This window comes from Cetorhinus maximus, chromosome 1 (assembly GCF_964194155.1).
Source record: "Cetorhinus maximus chromosome 1, sCetMax3.hap1.1, whole genome shotgun sequence".
NCBI classification, from domain to species: domain Eukaryota; kingdom Metazoa; phylum Chordata; class Chondrichthyes; order Lamniformes; family Cetorhinidae; genus Cetorhinus; species Cetorhinus maximus.
In genome coordinates this window covers 233,618,547-233,637,931 of record NC_135879.1, presented here as the reverse complement: position 1 = coordinate 233,637,931, position 19,385 = coordinate 233,618,547, and the positions used below count along the sequence as shown (strand labels likewise).

Below are 19,385 nucleotides of genomic sequence, written 5' to 3'. Positions count from 1 at the left end.
GAGCATTTAAGAGCCAATCATGACCAGTAGTTCTTTGGTTATATGCTTTGTCTCCTCTTTCTTCACCTACCCGCTCCCAGAAGTTGATAATTGTATTGATCTATTTTTCGATAGTGCCAAACTGTAAAAGGAACCTTACATTTTGAATGTACAGACGATAACTGTAGTTTCGTTTAATTTACAGATTAACTGGACCATTTGGATATCTTACTGATGGACCTGGGAACTATAAATACAAAACAAAATGCACTTGGCTCATTGAAGGACAGTGAGTATTTGAGTCTTCCTCTTTCAAAGTACAATGTCTAATCTTGTGTTAAAGTCTTTCCTTCAATTTGCATTTTCAGGTGTTGTCATCAGCGCAGGGAAAGGGGTTTTCTATTTGCATAGCTGCTCAAGCCCCAGCAACTGCTGAGGAAGTGCCTGAGCAGCTCAGAAAGCTGATCACTCCCCAGTGAATCTCTAAATGCATTCAGTGATCAGCTGACCTGTAAAGATCACCAAATGATTCCCATTTGATGCAGGGCCTGTACTAGGAAGTGTTGTGTGTTCTTCATAGCAGCAGAATTGTTTTCAATTACAAGTTAAGGCACAAGTCATCTACCGGACAGTGTAAATAATTCTCACGTATGCCCTCTCATGTGCTGACACTTCCTCAAGCCATGGGTTGTGGTCAAGCCAGGAAACTCCCTATTCCATGATACAACAGGAATATCACCAGGCATATCATAGAATGAGGAATCAATCTAGTGAAGCTACCAAACAGCTTCCTGTGTGCTTAAAGACTAAAAGCAGTGGGCTGTGGATAGCTAAACAGTCCCCATCAATGGATCAAAGCATTACTCTGAAGTCCCACCACATTCAGTTGAGTATAGTGGCTGAGGACCAGGCAAATAAAAGGAGACAACAAATCTAGGCATCCTTCACCTCAACCAAGTGTGGCCTAGATCGCAGGTGAAAGAGATGAGACTGAGGTATTTGCAAGTGCCCTAAGTTCCATTATCATAGTTGCCAGTGTCCAGCCAGTTTGTCTAATTCCACCTGACAAATAAGCAGGTCAGTGCAATGAACCCAAACAATATCCCATCCAAAATACTGAAGGACCTGTGCTCCAGAGCTAACTGCTTCCCCAACCAATCTGTTGAAGTGCAGCTATGACACTGGTGTCTTCCCAGCTATGCAGAAGATTGCCCAGTGAATTTTATATCTGCAAAAATCACGATGTCGAAGCTGGTCAATTGCAGCCTCATTGACCTCTCCCCAATAATCTGGGAAAGTGATGGCAGGAGTCAGCAGCAGTGCTCATCACAACTTTGATCTGTATATACATGGGGGAAGCTTATTAGTAGAGAAGATGTGGTCGTAAAAAAGTACCTGGATGAGCACTTGGCACGTCATAACATTCAAGGCTATGGGCCAAGTGCTGGTAAATGGGATTAGGTAGGTAGGTCAGGTGTTTCTCACATGTTGGTGCAGACTCGATGGGCCGAAGGGCCTCTTCTGCACTCTGTGATTCTGTGATAACTGCCTTTGACATCAGGACACTATTCAATTACTTTGGAAACAAGGTTCAGCAAAGCCGAGGTCAAAGAGAATGGAGTTGAGGGGAAATTTCAGGAGTCAAATCTGATGTAAAAGAAGATATTATGGTGATCAAGAGGCCAGTCATTGTAGCCCAGTAATTCACTACAGAACTTTGAAAGTGGTTGGACCCAAGATGATTTCAAAAATGTCCCACTCTTGGTCATGAGGTGGCATAGTGGTAATGTTGCTGGACTAGTAACCCAGAGGCCCAAGCTTATGCTCTGGTGACATGGGTTCAGATCCCACCATAAAAGCTGGTGGAATTTGAATTCAGTTAATAAATCTGGAATGTAAAAAACTGTCCTCAGTAATGGTGACCATGAAACTGTCATCTATTATTGTAAAAGCCCTTCTGGTTCACTAATGTCTTTTAGGGAAGGAACCTGGCCTGGCCTACATGTGACTCCAGACCCATAGCAATGTGGTTGAGTATTAACTCCCTTCCGAAATGGCCTAGCAAGCCACTTAGTTCAAGGGCAGTTAACGTGGGCAACAAATTCTGGCCTTGCCAGCGATGCGCACATCCCATGAAAGAATAAAGAAAAGCTCCACAGTGTATAATTTCTCTGAAAATGAAGCATCCCATAATTAGCCTACAGCAGGATCTGGAACCATCCTGCTTTGAGCAAACAAGTGGCAGGTTACATTCTCACTTTTTAAGTGGCAGATAATAACCATCTTGAACAAAAGAAATCCAGCCAGCTCCAATTTTATTCAGTTTTGGTCCCCTTTCCTGAGGAGGGATATTATTGCTACAGAGGGACTGCAGTGAAGGTTCAACAGACGAGTTCCTGGGATGGCAGGACTGTCTGATGAAGAGAGATTGGGGGAACTGGGCCTGTATTCTCTAGAGTTTTGAAAGATGAGAGATGATCTCTTTGAAACCGACAGACGGGATAAACAGGGCAGGTGCAGGTAAGATGTTCCCTTGGTTGGGAAGTCTAGAGCCAGGGAGGCACAATTTCAAAATGAGGAGGTAAGCCACTTGGGAGAGATGGGGAGAATGTTTTTTTACTCAGAGGGTTGTGAATTTTTGGAATCCCCTACCCTAGAGGGCTGTGGAAGCTCAGTCATTAAGTATGTTTAAAGCAGAGATTGACAGATTTCTAAATACCAATGACATAAAGGGAAATGGGGAGAGTGGGGGAAAAAGGTTTTGAAGTGGATGATCAGCCATGATTGTATTGAATGGCGGAGCAGGCTCGATGGGTCCTACTCCTGTTCCTATTCATTTTTAGATGTAGGCATTGCTGGAAAAGCTGGCATTTTTATTCCACTCCTGGTTGCCCTGAGAAGCTGGTGGTGGGGACTTGAACCACTGCAAACCACATTCCTTGTACCAGTTTGATGCAACTCCGTAGTTCTTGAGGCCGTTTCAGTCAGCCCTTGACTCAACCAGATTGGTGTGGAGCTGGAATCACTTAGAACCACAGAAAAGTTACGGCACAGAAAGAGGCTATTCAGCCCATCGTGTCTGCACAGCTGAAATAGAAAAAATAAAAAAACTATCCGCCCATTCTAATCCCACTTTCCAGCACCTGGTCTGTAGCCTTGCAGGTTACAGCACATCAGGTCCAGCTACCTTTTAAATGAATTGAGGGTTTCTGCTTCCAGCACCAAACCAAGCAGTGAATTCCAGTCACCCACCACCCTCTGGGTGAAGAGGCTTTTCCTCATGCCCCCTCTAATCCTTCTGTCAATCACCTTAAATCTGTGCCCCCTGGTAATTGACCTCTCCTCTAGGGGATACAGGTCTTTTCTGCTACTCTACCTAGGACCCTCATAATCTTGTACACCTCAATTAAGTCACCCCTGAGCCTCTTATCTAAGGAAAAGAACCCTGGTCCGTTCAATCTTTCCTCATAGCTGCAATTTTCAATCCCTGGCAACATTCTTGCAAATCTTGTAAATGTGGGCTTCGCTGGCTGGGCTAGCATTTATTGCTCATCCCTAGTTGCCCTTGAGAATGTGGTGGTGAGTGACTTGGAGGGGGACTTCCAGGTGGTGGTGTTCCCACCTATCTGCTGCCCTTGCCCTTTTAGATGGCAGTGGTCGTGGGTTTGGAAGGTGCTGCCTAAGGAGCTGTGATGAATTCCTGCAGTGCGCCTTGTAGATGGTACACACTGCTGCTATTGTGCATCAGTGGTAGAGGGAGTGAACGTTTGTGGATGTGGTGCCAATCAAGTTGGCTGCTTTGTCCTGGATGGTGGTCAAGCTCCTTCAGTGTTGTTGGACCTGCACTCATTCAGGCAAGTGGGGAGTATTCCATCCCACTCCTGATTTGTGCCTTGCGGATGGTGGATAGGCTTTGGGGAGTCAGGAAGTGAGTTACTCGTCGCACGATTCCTCGCTTCTGATCTGCTCTTGTAGCCAGACTATTTATATGGCTAGTCCAGTTAATTCTCTGGTCCATGCTAAGCCCCAGGACCTTGATAGTGGGGCACTCAGTGATGGTAATGCCATTGCACGCCAAGGGGTGATGGTTGGATTCTGTCTTGTTGGAGATGGTCATTGCCTGGCACTTGTGTGGCGAGTATGTCCCTTGCCACTTATCAGCTCAAACCTGGATATTGTCCAGGGTTTGCTGCATTTGGACATGGACTGCTTCAGTATCTGAGGAGTCGCGAATGGTGCTGAACATTGTGCAATCATCAGCGAACATCCCTACTTCTGACCTTATGATGAAAGGAAGGTCATTGATGAAGCAGCTGAACATGGTTGGGCTGAGGACACTACCCTGAGGAACTCCTGCAGTGATGTCCTGGAGCTGGGATGACTGACCTCCAACAACCACAACCAACTTCCTTTGTGCTAGGTATGATTCCAACCAGTGGAGAATTTTCCCCTGATTCCCACTGACTCCAGTTTTGCTGGGGCTCCTTGATGCTATACTCAGTCAAATGTGGCCTTGATGTCAAGGGCAGTCGCCCTCACCTCACCTCACATTATGTCCATCCTGTATTGTGGTGACCAGAACTGTACACAAAATTCCTGCTGTGGCCTAACCAGCATTTTGTATAGCTCCAGCATTATATCCATGCTTTTGTATTCTATGCCACGTCAAGTAAAGGAAAGCACTCCATGTGCTTTCTTTACCACCTTATCGACCTGTCCTGCTACCTCCAGGGACTTGTGGACATGCACTCCAAGATCTCTCACTTCTTCTACCCCTCTCAATATCCTCCCGTTTTGTTTTCCCTTGCTTTGTTTGCTCTCCCCAAATGTATTACCTCTCCCCAAATGTATTACCTCATACTTCTCTGGATTTAATTCCATTTGCCACTTTCCTGCCCACTCAACCAAATTATTGATATAATTTTGGAATCAACAATCCTGTTCACAATCAATCAATTTCTGTGTCATCTACATAATTCCCAATCGTGTCTCCCACATTTCAGTCCAGATCTTTAATATATACAACAAACAGCAAGGTATCCACCACTGAGCCCTGTGGAACACCACTGAAAACTGCAAAAACGCCCATTGACTATTCCCCTTTTCTTCCTGTTGCTGAGCCAATTTTGGATCCAACTTGCCACATTCTCCTGTATCCCATGGGCTTTTGCCTTTCTGACCAGTCTGTCCTTGTCAAGTGCCTTACCAAAACCCATGTAGACAACATCAACTCCACTCCCCTCATCAATCCTTCTTGTCTCTTCCTCAAAAAGTTTGATTAAACTAGTAAGACGTGGCTGTCCCCTACCAAAACCATGCTGACTATCCATAATTAATCTGTTCCTTTCTAAGTGACAGTTTATCATGTGTCTCAGAATTGATTCTAATAATTTGCCGACCACCAAAGTCAGACTGACCAGCTTATAATTATTTGGCCAATCCCTTGCACCCCTTTTAAACAATGGTTTAAATTTCACAGATCTGCAATCCTCTGGTACCCAGAAACATAGAAACTAGGAGCAGGAGTAAGCCATTCGGCCCTTAGAGCCTGCTCCGCCATTCATTATGATCATGGCTGATCATTCAACTCAGTACCCTGCTCCCGCTTTCTCCCCACACCCTTTGATCCCTTTCGCTCCAAGAAATATATCTAACTCCTTCTTGACAACATACAATGTTTTGGCCTCAACTACTTTCTGTGGTAACGAATTCCACAGGCTCACACTCTCTGGGTGAAGATATTTCTCCTCATCTCAGTCCTAAATGGTCTACCCCATATCCTCAGACTGTGACTCCTGGTTCTGGACTCCCCCACCATCAGGAACATCCTTCCTGCATCTACCCTGTCTAGCCCTGTTAGAATTTTATAGGTTTCTATGAGACCCCCCCCCTCATTCTTCTGAACTCCAGCGAACATAATCCTAACTGACTCAATCTCCCCATATATGTCAGTCCCGCCATCCCAGGAATCAGTCTGGTAAATCTTCGCTGCACTCCCTCTATAACAAGTACATCCTTCCTCAGATAAGGAGACCAAAACTGCATACAGTCTTCCAGGTGTGGTCTCACTAAGGCCCTGTACAATTGCAGCAAGACATCCCTGTTCCTGTAATCGAATCCTCTGGCTATGAAGGCCAACATACCATTTGTCTTCTTTACCGCCTGCTGCACCTGCATGCTTACCTTCAGCGACTGGTGCATAAGGACACCCAGGTCTCGTTGCACATCCCTCTCTCTCTCGATTTATAGCCACTCAGATAATAATCTGTCTTCCTGTATTTAATACGAAAATGGATAACCTCTTATTTATCCACATTATACTGCATCTGACATGCATTTGCCCACTCACTCAGCTTGTCCAAATCACACTGAAGCACCTCTGCATCCTCTTCACAGCTCACCCTCCCACCCAGGTTTGTGTCATCTGCAAATTTGGAGATATTACATTAAATTCCCTCATCTAAATCATGAATATACATCGTGAATAGCTGGGGTCCCTGCACCGATCCCTGCGGTACCCCACTAGTTACTGCCTGCCATTCGGAAAAAGACCAGTTTATTCCTACTCTTTGTTTCCTATCTGCCAACCAGTTTTCTATCCACCTCAATACACTACACCCAATCCCATGCGCTTTAATTTTACACGCTAATCTCTTATGTGGGACTTTGTCGAAAGCCTTCTGAAAGTCCAAATAAACCACATCCACTGGCTCCCCCTCATCAACTCTACTAGTTACATCCTCGAAAAATTCCAGTAGATTTGTCAAGCATGATTTCCCTTTCATAAATCCATGCAGACTCTGTCCGATTCTGCCACTGTTTTCCACGTGCTCAGCTATTAAATCTTTTATAATGGACTCTAGAATTTTCCCCACTACCGACGTCAGGCTGACTGGTCTATAATTCCCTGTTTTCTCTCTACCTCCCTTTTTAAATAGTGGGGTTACATTAGCTACCCTCCAATCTGTAGGAACTGTTCCAGAGTCTATAAAATCTCGTAAGATGACCACCAATGCATCCACTATTTCTAGGGCCACTTCCTTAAGTACTCTGGGATGTAGATTATCAGGCCCTGGGGATTTATCGGCCTTCAATCCCATCAATTTCCCCAACAGCATTTCCCTACTAATACTGATTTCTTTCAGTTCCTCCCTCTCACTAAACCTTGTATTCCCCAACATTTCTGGTATGTTATTAGTGTCCTCCTTTGTGAAGACAGAACCAAAGTATGTATTTAGTTGGTCAGCCATTTCTTTGTTCCCCATTATAAATTCCCCTGTTTCTGACTGTAAGGGACCTACATTCGTCTTCACCAATCTTTTTCTCTTCACATACCTATAGAAACTTTTACAATCAGTTTTTATGTTGCCTGCAAGCTTACTCTCGTAATCTATTTTCCCCTTCTTAATCAATCCCTTGGTCCTCCTTTGCTGAATTCTAAACTGCTCCCAATCCTCCGGTCTGTTGTTTTTTCTGGCCAATTTGTATGCCTCTTCCTTGCATCTAATACTATCTCTAATTTCCCTTGCAAGCCATGGTTTGGCCACCTTTCCTGTTTTACTTTTGCGCCAGACAGGAATAAACAATTGTTGCAGTTCACCCATGCGCTCTTTGAATGTTTGCCATTGCCTATCCACCATCATCCCTTTAAGTAATATACCTCGCATGTATATAGTGAGGTCCTCAGGGCATCTGCTATTTCCTCTCTGGCTTCCTTTAACAGCCTGGGATACATTTCATCCGCCCCTGGTGATTTATCCATCTCCAGGAATGTCTGCCCTTCCAGTGCTTCCCCTTTCATTATGCTTATTGTATCTAATATTTCACACTCCTCCTCTTTAACTAAAATGTCTGCATCATCCTTCTCCTCAGTGAAGACAGAGACTAAGTACTCATTCAGAATCCTGCCCACATCTTCTGCATCCACGCATAAGTTACCTCGTGCATCTCTGATAGGCCCTACCTTTAATTGTCTTCTTGCTCTTAATGTACTGATAAAACATCTTTGGATTTTCCTTGATTTTATCTGCCAATATTTTTTCATTCCTCTCTTATCTTTCCTAATTTCCTGTTTTTTTTAACCTCATCCCTGTATTTTCTATACAGCTCTAGGTTTTCTACAGTATTAAGTTTTTTGTGACTGTCATAAGCTTTCTTTTTCTGCTTTCTCTTACCCGTTATTCTGGATAATCAAGGGACTCTAGATTTGGCAGTACTGTCCTTTTTCTTTGTGGGGACGTGTCTACACCGTGCCCGTAGAATCTCGCTTTTGAATGCCTCCCACTGATTTGTCACTGATTTTCCTTCAAGTGGCTGTAACCAGTCCACTTTTGCCAGATCACCTCTCAGCTTTGTAAAATTTGTCTTCCCCAATTTAGAACTTTCACTTCTGTTCTATCTTTATCCTTTTCCATAATGATGCTAAGTCTAAATGTGTTATGCTCACCCACTGCTACTTCATCTACTTGCCCCGCTTCATTTCCTAAGACTAAATCTAGAATTGTGCCCCCTCTCATTGGGCTTGTTAGTTTATGTCTAAAAAAAAGTTTTCTTGTATGCAATTTAAGAATTTTGTGCCCTCTCTGCCTTTCACACTGTTCATATCCCAGTTGATATTAGGATAGTTGAAGTCCCCAGCTATTATTGCCCTATTGTTTTTGCACTCAGAAATTTGCCTACATATTTGCTCTTCTATCTGCCTCTCATTATTTGGGGGTCTATAATACACTCCTAGCAGTGTGTCTGCTCCTTTTGTATTGCTGAGCTCGACCCATATAGAATCATAGAACGGTTACAGCACCGAAGGAGGCCATTTGGCCTATTGTTTCCATGCCGGCTCTCTGCAAGAATTGTTCACCTCATCCCAGTCCACCCCTTTTCCCCTTAACCCTCCAGTTTTTATCTATCTTCAGATAATTGTCTAATTCTCTTTTGAAAGCTACGATTGAACCTGCCTCAAACAGACACCCGGGCAGTGTTTTCCTGATCCTAACCCCTTGCTTTCTACAATCTTTCATACAGGGTATTAATTATTAGCAAGAGTGGAATTGTAACCTCGTGATATGGGCTGATAATTACTTAGGAGATGGGAGACAGAGGGATGGGACAAAGAAAATGTACTCTAATTGGTTGGATTTGACAACTGATGTTCCTCAGAGATCTGTACAGGGGCCTCAGTTTTTATTAATGATATGAATGAATGCAATTAAAAGCAAAATACTGCAGATGCTAGAAATCTAGAACAAAAACAAAAATACCTGGAAAAACTCAGCAGGTCTGACAGCGCCTGCGGAGAGGGATACAGTTAACATTTCGAGTCCGTATGACCCTTCATCACAACTAAGACATATAGAAATAAGATGAAATATAAGCTGGTGGAGGGGGGTGTGTGGGACAGGTAGAGCTCGATAGGGGGCCAGTGATAGGTGGAGGCCAAGAAGAGACTGCCAAAGATGTCATAGACAAAAGGACAAAGGGGTGTGGACGATGGTGATATTATCTAAAGGATGTGCTATTGGGGACATTAAGGCTAGAAAGCAGGACGAGCAAGTGGCAGATGGCCCTAGTGGGGGTGGGGGGAAGGATCGAAATGGGCTAAAAGGTGGAGATGAAACAATAGATCGAAATAAATTTAAAAATAGGAGGGAAAAGAAAAATATATTTGTCAAAAAAATGATAAATTATTGGAAAAAAGGGAATCGGAAAGGTGGTGGAGATGGAGGAGAGAGTTCATGATCTGAAATTGTTGAACTCAATATTAAGTCTGGAAGGCTGTAAAGTGCCTAGTCGGAAGATGAGGGGCTATTCCTCCAGTTTGCGTTGAGCTTCACTGGAACATTGCAGCAGGCCAAGGACGGACATGTGGGCATGAGAGCAGGGTGGAGTGTTGAAATGGCAAGCGACAGGGAGGTCTGGGTCATGCTTGCAGACAGACCGAAGGTGTTCCGCAAAGCGCTCACCCAGTCTGTGTTTGGTGTCTCCAGTGTAGAGGAGACCGCATTGGGAGCAGTGAATGCAGTAGACTAAATTGAGGGAAGTGCTTATATTTCATCTTATTTCTATATGTCTTAGTTCTGATGAAGGGTCATACGGACTCAAACGTCAACTGTATCCCTCTCTGCAGGCGCTGTCAGACCTGCTGAATTTTTCCAAGTATTTTTGTTTTTGTTCTATGAATGCAGTGTTCTGTACTGAGATTGGAGATGACATTGGACTATCTCTTGTCCCCTTTTACCAAAATTTCCACCTGAACTAAATTCCTAATTTCTCAATCAATCTACGTCTCGTTTGGGTGTAGCCTTGTGTACCGCGCACCTCTTTCTGCCACCAGTTGCTCAATGCAGGTGCAAGAACACTTTACAGGGCAATAAGGATTAGGAAATAATTTGTGGCCTTCCCAGTGTGGCATGTGTGCAATGTCTTTAGCCCTTACAATGTTAAAATTGCTGTTCCCTATAAAGGTTCGCACACAAATAACCATTTGTTTGAGGTATTGGAGGGGGCTGAATCTATAATATAGTAAGACAGTACATCATAAACTCCTTCAAGAGATGTATACGAGGAGAAAATAAACTTTACTTTATCTGCGATGAGTCATAATGGACTTGTGCTTCAGTTTGGATGTACTAGCTACACTTATTTAATTAACCATTCTTGCCTTCTCCTTGACACAACGTCAGCCCATTCAAATACTGTGACTTCTGGCTTTTGAAATCAGTGTATTTGTGCCATCTGGGCAGAGTGTCCAGCTCATCAAAGTTGTTCTTGCAGGTGTTTTGCCTGAATGCTGTGGAGCTGGCCTGAAGAAAGACACTAGTGTTTGTCCGACAGTCCTCTCATTTAATCCGGAGGATGCGACGGAAGCACTGGTGATGGAATTTTTCGAGCGCTGTTATGTGTTGCTGATAGACAGTCCAGGTCTCAGTGTAGTGTGGGACTGCTTAGTACGCTAGGGGTTTTGTTGACTTCCGGAGTCCTTTGTTGTCAAATGTTCACTGCCATAGTTTGTAGAAGGCTGAGTTGATGCAGCTGATCTGGCGTTGGATCTCCTCATCAATGGTGGCCTTTTCAGAGAGGTGGCTGCCAAGATGTGGGAAGTGCTTGACATCTTCCAGAGTCTCTACTTGCCATATATGGGAGGTGGAATATTTGACTGACCAGGTGTGGGGTGATATGAGTTTGTTTTGGCAACTTTCAAGGAAGGCTGAGTTTCTTGTGCGTAGAATGGAAGAGATCGAGAGTGGCTTGCAAATCGGATGCAAGTATGCAACGGCACCATTCATCTGCAAACTGTAGATCATCTGTGCCTCTATGTGGTCAGTTTAGTTTCGGCATGAAGGTGACTGAGATTAGAATTTTCCATTTAGGTGGTATTTAATACTGAAACCAGAGGGCAGTTGATCTTTGAGTTTTATAGCCACATTGTAATACTTTGGGGGCTATCATGCAACCTTGCTTGACCTCCTGTCCAGATTTTGAAGGCATCTGTTTCAGGTTTCTCACTCTGGCATTGCAGTCATATCATCATGACGCAGTTGCAGGATTGTGATGAATTTTCTTGGACATCCAAATCTTTGGAGCATAATCCACAGAGCCTCAATTTACTGAGTCAAATGCTTTGGTCAGGTTGATGAATGCAATGAAGAATTGCTGGTGGCGTTTTTGACATTTTTCTTGGATTTGTCTGGCAACAAAGACTATTGGAGCTTCCTCTTGAAGATCTAAAGCCACACTGTGTCTATGGGTGGGGGGATTTCCTCAGCCACAGTAGGAAGTAGGTGATTCAAGGGAATGTGTGCCAGGATTTTCCCTGCCAAGGACAAAAGGGAAATACCTTGACGGTTCTAATTCATGATTTATTTCTCTCTCTCCTTGAAGTAGTTGCAATTGTCCCATTCCTGAAGTTGGTGGGGGATTATTTTTCCTCCTAAATCTGTAAGATGCGTGCGTGGAGTCTTAATGTGAGCAAAAGTCTGCCAGCTTTGAAGATCTTCACTGGAATAGCATTGGGATTGCAAGCTTTGTTGTTTTTCATCTGTTTGCTTGTTGCAGCTCTCCCATTGAAAGTGGTTCACCCGTGGATTCTACCAAAGGATACTGAGACACAGCCTGGAGAGTATTAACTGCCACTGTGGATTCACAATTGAGTTATTGAAAATGTTCTTTCCAGTGTTGACGGATAGCATTGTCATCCTTAAGGATGACAATAATAATAAGGAAGTGAAGCACCCATCCCATGAGTGAAGGGGTTGGTACGGAGAAGCTTTTGATCCTTTATCCAAGTGGGATTTTTCAGTGTGGGTCTGGAAAGCAAGTGTCAGCACTCTGTTTACATTAGGAATTCAAGTGCATATCTGCATAATGCCATTTCCAAGGAAGACCAATGGCTAGCAGTCAGAATAGAGAATCTTGACTGTTGGTTATGTTTCCCTATTAATCTTCTCCCCCTCTGTTTAATCATCCCCTCCAACCTGTTCAAACTACTGGAGGGACCTTGCAAATAATTGGACCAAGCTTATTACCATGCTTGCTGATTTGAGTAAACATAGTTCAGTGGATCTTATCGTGAATCTCTCTTGTTTTATGTGATTCAGTGCTGCATCATTGCCACAGAAGGCTGTGGAGGCCAGGTCATTGAGTGTATTTAAAACCAATATAGATAGATTCTTGATTGGTAAGGGGATCAAAGATTACGGGGAGAAGGGAGAGAATGGGGTTTAGAAACTTATCAGCCATGATTGAATGGCGGAGCAGACTCGATGGGCCGAATGGCCTAATTTCTGCTCCGATGTCTTATCGTCTTATCATACTGTTCATAGACATTGAGGTTGTTGTGAGATGAACTTTTTGGACAGTTTTTAATGCTGATTATAAATAAAAAATGCCTTAACCTGAATTTGTTTTTAACATCTAGGCCAAACACAATATTGAGGCTTCGATTCATTCACTTTGCCACAGAGTGCAGCTGGGATCATTTATATGTGTATGATGGCGACTCGGTTTATGCACCATTATTAGCCGTGTTCAGGTAAGGAGAGTTGCTTAGCTTGTTCAACTGGATTTAGAATGCTTTCATTATCAAATTTCCCACTAAATGCAAATGATTGCTGAATTAAAGCCGCAGCCATAATGTCCTACATGATGGATGTGCCATGCTAATATTTAAAATCTAAGACATAGATAATTGATTGTTGTTGTGAAAAATTTATGGAATAAAACCTCCAAGTAAAATTGGAGCCGAAGGCAATTATAAAGCCTTAAATTGATTTTGGGCCTTGGATGAAAATTCATAATAGATTTGCTTTCATGGTTGATGTCATCTAAACTTGTCACTAAATGACTGCTTTGTAATACTTCGCACAGTTAATAGATTGCCAAGCTCTTCACATGGGACCAGGTGAAGTCATTCAGAGCAATAAGAGATTACACTTTGATTTCTGCACAATGTTCATTCAACAAAAGTCAGTCATCAGTTAAAGCCAAAAAATGGTTGAATCTGCTATGTGTAACTTGCTGACTCAACTGTTTTAAGCTGGTTCCCTGACTTTACAAAATTGGTTGCTCATTGCGTCATTAAGTTATCCAGGTACCATTTAAGTTGATTATATTCAACTTCAGTCAGCACCTAATTCAGAAATCTAGTCCTCAAGTTGTTGACTCTTAAGGTTCTTTCTCAGTTAATTATATTCCTTCATTCCTTTCTCCTTGCCCTAGCAAGGAGGTAAGGCAAGTAATTGAGAAGGCAAATGGAGTGTTGGCTTTTATTGCAAGGGGGATGGAATATAAAAGTACTTTTTGGAATGAAAACAAAGTTTCAAATTGAATAACCAAGGATATGAAGAGTTAAATTAATTAGCAAGAAATTCTAACTAAAGATCAGTAATAGCACTGTACAAAACGTTTGAAATTATATTTTGCTGATGATTATATTGAAAACTTAGTCCTGGGTTTTATAATAGCTTTGAGGGTACTCATTCATTTTGATGCGTTGTCAGTGGCATTATAATTAGATAAACTAGGCCAAAATATGTCTGTAAACAAAACTCTATTGTATAGAAGAGCAGAAACTTTTGAAAAACAAACTAAGCCTCACGAAAGCTTAATGATTGGCAAACCAATCATACTAGCATTTATGGAGTAATGTTATGGAGAAATAAAAACTAACAACTTGCATTTGATGGGTGCACCTCATCATGTTGTCAAGGTAACCCAAGAGCTTGACAACCAATGGATAAATTCTGAAGCACAGACATTATTAGATCGAAGCAGATTAACAGGCCCGTGTAAAAATGGGGCCCCTCAGTAAAATTCTTCATAACAAGGGTGGATCATCATTCTTTTCTATTCCAGTGACTTGCCAGCAATATATGTCAGGTAGCAGATGTGTTGTAACAGTTTATAGTTTAACAATACCCAAGCCTAATTTTTGACTTTGAAAAAATTGATGCAACATGTCAATTTTCCAGTCAATTGCTCTTTTTCTGCATATAATCAAGGTGAAAAGAAGTTTAAGACACAGTTCCATCCCACTTACAACTCCATTGCTTGGTGCCTTTGGATATATGTTCCAAGGAGTTTGGATATTGATGCATGTCTACACTTTAGAAATGTTTGTAATCCTGTAAATTCATTTATAAATTCAGTCAGATTCCTTGTTCACAATTTGAAAGCCAAAGTAGTTCTCATTGTTTTTTTAATTTGTATTTCTGATTTCAGTGGTACTGCAGCAAAGACCAGACGATTATATTTGAAATGTCAAACTCCAAAAAAAAAGAAATTTCTCTGTTCGTTTGGCCATCTAGGAAATTACTCCTTTGGTGATGATTTGTGAGGAATAATTCTCCAGTCAAATGAGGGGCTCATTTTAGAATCTCGCCTGTAAGGGTTGAGGAAATGTGATCAGCTGAGATTCTTCTTGGCTGTCACCATGACTGTGACACCAGGATACTTTTATAGGTGGTCATTTTGAGACCCCTGGGGAGGTCTTCCTTCTGTGTGACTATATTTTAACATTCTTTGAGAAGGGCAATCATATCCTCAATGCAATTTTCACATTCTCTCTTTCATTGAGTTCAAGTATGTTGTGAAGAGGACTTTCTGAAGGAGGTGGCAGACAGATATAGATAGGTTGAGTGAGTGGGCTTATATCTGGCAGGTGGAATGTAATTAGGAAAATCTGAAGTTGTTTCCTTTGGTAAGAAGAATAATAAAGCAGAGTATTTAAGTGGAATTCCGAGGTGCAGAGGGATTTAGGTGTTCTAGTGCATGAGTCACAAAAAGTTGATATGCAAGTAATTATGAAGGTGAATGGAATGCTGTCCTTTATTACAAGAAGAACTGCATATAAAAGTAAGGATATTATGCTGCAGGTATACAGGGAATTGGTGAGACTGCATCTTGAATACTGTGTGCAGTTTTGGTCTCTTTATTTAAAGAAGGATATATATGCATTGGAGGTGGTTCAGAGGAGGTTTACTAGATTGATACCTGGGATGAGCAGGTTGTCTTATGAGGAAAGGTTATATAGACCGGGCTTGTTTTCACTGGAGTATAGAAGATTGAGGGGTCGCTTGATTGAAGCACATAAGATCCTGAATGGTATTGACAAGATGGACTTGGAAAGGATGTTTCCTTTTGTGGGTGAGTCCAGAACTAGGGGCCACTGTTTTAAAATTAGGGATTGCCCTTTTAGGACAGAGATGAGGAGCAAATGTTTGAGGGTTGTTTGACTTTGGAACACTCTGCCTCAGAAGCGGGGTCATGTTATATTTATAAGGCAAAGGTAGATAAATTCTTGTTAGGTAAGGGAATCAAAGGCTGTCGACGGGAATGTAGAATTCAAAACACAGACAGATCAGCCATGATCTTATTGAATGGCAAAGCAGGCTCAAGGGGTGGAATGGCCTACTTCTCCTATTTCTTATGTTGGTTAATCATGTCATGTTGTGAGCATTTAACTTTCACAGCTTTCTTAAAACCTTTTACTTGTTTGATTAATCTCTTGGATAATTGAATCAGTTCTTCTTATCCCTGAGTTGGGTTCTACTTAATACATCACAGTATCATGTGACAGCTTTCTCTCATGAGAATTATTGCGGGAATTTAAAAGTCACCATTTGATTATGGGAGTGAAAAACATCACTTTAATTATAGGAATGGAAAGTCAATTCAACAATTATCATCATGTTGCTCAAATCATCTTTCTATAGTATCCAAATTATTGCCGTCATTATACATTCAGTGTTTTCCTTTTTCAGCCTTTTTATCTTTTAATTTCAACACTCGCGAAGTTAAAATCACTATGCTTGAATCAGGATTTGGATTTAGATTTTCTGGGGTTATTTTTGTCTTTTACCCTGAATGCCATGCTATCGATTAGAATGTAATTATCTTGGTGTTTGTTTCTTTTTCTGAAGCTCATCACCCCATATATGGCTTCAGCATGCAGAAGTACTTTTGTGTTGACTGTGGTTTCTCTCTTGCTGAAAAATGTTTCTTTGTTCCGTTTGGTTTTAATCAAGTAATTAAGCTTTACCCCATTGCCATCAACCAACCTTTCCCTGATGTACTTTTTTCTGGTATTTTAATAGTGATCCTACTCTTGCTTAGCCACCTGCAACAGTTTCTGAGCTCTGGCTACTAATCTTAGTCTACAGAAGGTGGTGCATTCATTACCACTTATTGCAGCTGCTTATAATCTGCATTGTCTTTTAACTGTTGTATCAGTCTGGGAGATCTATTTATCACTATTGCATTTAGTTTCGGAGATAATTCAAATGGTGTATGTGCTATTTTTCTAGTTTGCAGGGGTAAAAATGTTGTTGCAGGAATTGGTACGATTTCATAGCCCAAATATTTTGGGTCCTGAGCGAGTTTTTTACGTCTGACTGTATTTCAAATCTTAGCCATCTGCACGTTATAAAGATATGCCAGATTAGTGCATGTTTTAATTGTATTGCGATCTAATTCTTCAAATTTATAGGATAGTTGAGAAGTAAACCAAAGCGCAGGACTCGAGGCTCTGGAAGGCAACTCAAAAACTAACATCTCTTCAATTGTTTACTTTCTTAATTGCACCCTTCAATATTTGTATTGCCTGCTTCCACTGCCTTTCGCCTGATAGTCCATTCCCTATCCTGACCTCCTCTGCATTAAATATATAAACTACCTCTGAATCTTCCCTCTTTTTAAGAGCGAGTTTGTGGCAGTCTTGAAATTAATATTGGAGTTCAGTTTACCTGCTCTCAAGTATCATTGCAAATTTGAGTATCATCTCCCCAGGGCTTTTGTTTTACATTAAAGTAAATCTAACTAAAATGTAGTTTGACAACTTTGTCAATGTTCTTGCGGTATGGGTGATGCTTACAAGACCTCCTTGTCCCTTGTCTGTTATCAGTCCACCACTTCCGAACAAGTTGCTATCTGCTTATTTTACTGGTTGTACTTCCTTTATTGTGTCGTTTATCTCTGGACATTGATAGACCAAGAAGTAAATGAATGTTGCTAGTTTTATAACCTGTTTGGAGGTCAAGACATATTCTTGTGTTTTTATGAAAAGTTTATTTACAAAGGACAGCAGGCCAAGATTCCAGAGTGAAAATGTTGTATGTGGGTTTGATAATTCTTTATCTTTTGGGAATTGGGAAAATCATGCATAACTTGACCCGAGGATATTAAATGAATGGGGTAGGTGGTGCTTTGTGTGTGGGGAAAAGTCAAATTTTATCAATTGAAAGACTTAACTTTGGAATATAAGACACACATGTCATCAGATAAGCATTTGATGCAGAGAGACATGGGGCTATAGGGAGAGCTCAGACCAAAGACATGAATTTTGGATTGTTATAGAAAAGAACTGGCACAATCAGTTTTTCAGAAGACTATGTACTGTGCTGGAAACATTAGTTGAAATCAGATTTCTATGCTATTTTGTGAAACATGCCAGTAATGTTTCTTTGAAGTGCAAAGCACTGATGCTGCCTTAATTTTACTTTCTGACACTGGCACGCTTTCAGCAATAGATTACTAGGCTCCATGAGTGGAGGTCACTGTTTGTCAGTGGAGAGACGTTTTTCCCAAGACAAGATCAACAAAAAACCTTTTTAAAGTCCAGAGTGGAATGTATTTCTGAGAACTATTCAAAGTCAGTCGTGAATTAACAGATATGTGGTCTCATGTTAGGTTGGAGCCCGTTTCTGGGTGAGATGACCTCAGCTTCTAGCCTGTTTGCTTTCTATGCAACCTTCAAAATTTATTTGTATTCCCTGACACTTAATTTCTTACTTCTTAGTGTCACATTTGTAAATTTGTTGAAATTCTTTACCTCTTAGGCTTCCCTTTCTGTGACAGTTTTGTAAACTCTTAAGTTTGGCTGTGTTTACTATTTGATCTTCTCTAGTGCACTTTTCAATCTCTGTTGTCTTGGCTCTTTGGTTCAAAAGAAAAATCTCTGAAAAACATTAACAATTCACTAATGTTCAGGGTTCAAATCCCACCAAGGCAGCTGGTGGAATTTAAATTCAATTAATAAGCACTCTGTATTGTAAGCTAGTCTCAGTAGTGGTGGCAATGAAACTATCATGGGTTGCTGCTTTTAAAAAAAATCTTTTTCACTAATGTCCTTTAGGGAAGGAAATCTACCATCCTTAATTGATCTGGCTTATATTGTGACTCCAGACCCACGCAGTATGGTTGACTCTTAACTGTTCTCTGAGATAACCTAGCAATCCACTCAGTTCAAGGGCAATTAGGGATGGGTAACAAATGCTGGCCTTGCAAGCCATGTCCAAATCCCATGAAAGGATCAAAAAGAAGGAAAATATGTCTCTGATTTTTGAAGGTGTATCATTCCACAAACTGCATATTTTAATTTCTCTATATTGGCAGTTGTTCAGCTAATTAAGTAACAGAAAGAGAATATAAGAAATGGGAGCAGGGGAGATGGCCTCTTGTAAGACATAACCTTCTACCCCAACAGGTTGCACTACATAAGAACTATGAGGAATAATGAGACACCGCTGAAAGTAACACTCATGTCTTTACTAGATTTGAACAATACCAAACACCATTGCAATGCACCCTTTGCAATTAGTACATTTTTCTATCTTGTCATGTATTTGTGACCATCATCCAACCAACGGTCAACCTTGCTGCTAATCATATTTCTGGCAGCTGACTAGGTTGCTCGGCTAAGCACTGACTCACCTTTTTGCAACAATTTTTATACATTCTTTCAAGGTGGAAGGATATTTCATTGATAAGACCGTACTGTCTTATCTAAATCGAGCTTACGCTACAGTTGTCCAGTGAGATGTCCAATTATATTAGACACTCCTTTGACAATGTCCATATGTTTAAAGCCCTCCTTCAGTAATTTAAAAGCAAAGTGTACTGCAGATGCTGGAAGT

The 19,385-nt window shown here is 41.5% G+C and overlaps 1 protein-coding gene across 1 annotated transcript in view; it reads left to right on the top strand.

Annotated features, from left to right (window-relative positions):
• The window catches only part of atrn (attractin), a 364,031-nt gene that overhangs the window by 47,293 nt on the left and 297,353 nt on the right, over positions 1 to 19,385 (top strand). Inside the window, exons 2-3 of the mRNA XM_078554529.1 lie at positions 185 to 268; positions 12,893 to 13,006. Of these exons, the coding sequence (XP_078410655.1) occupies positions 185 to 268; positions 12,893 to 13,006 (198 nt within the window). The remainder of the gene's footprint in view (positions 1 to 184; positions 269 to 12,892; positions 13,007 to 19,385) is intronic.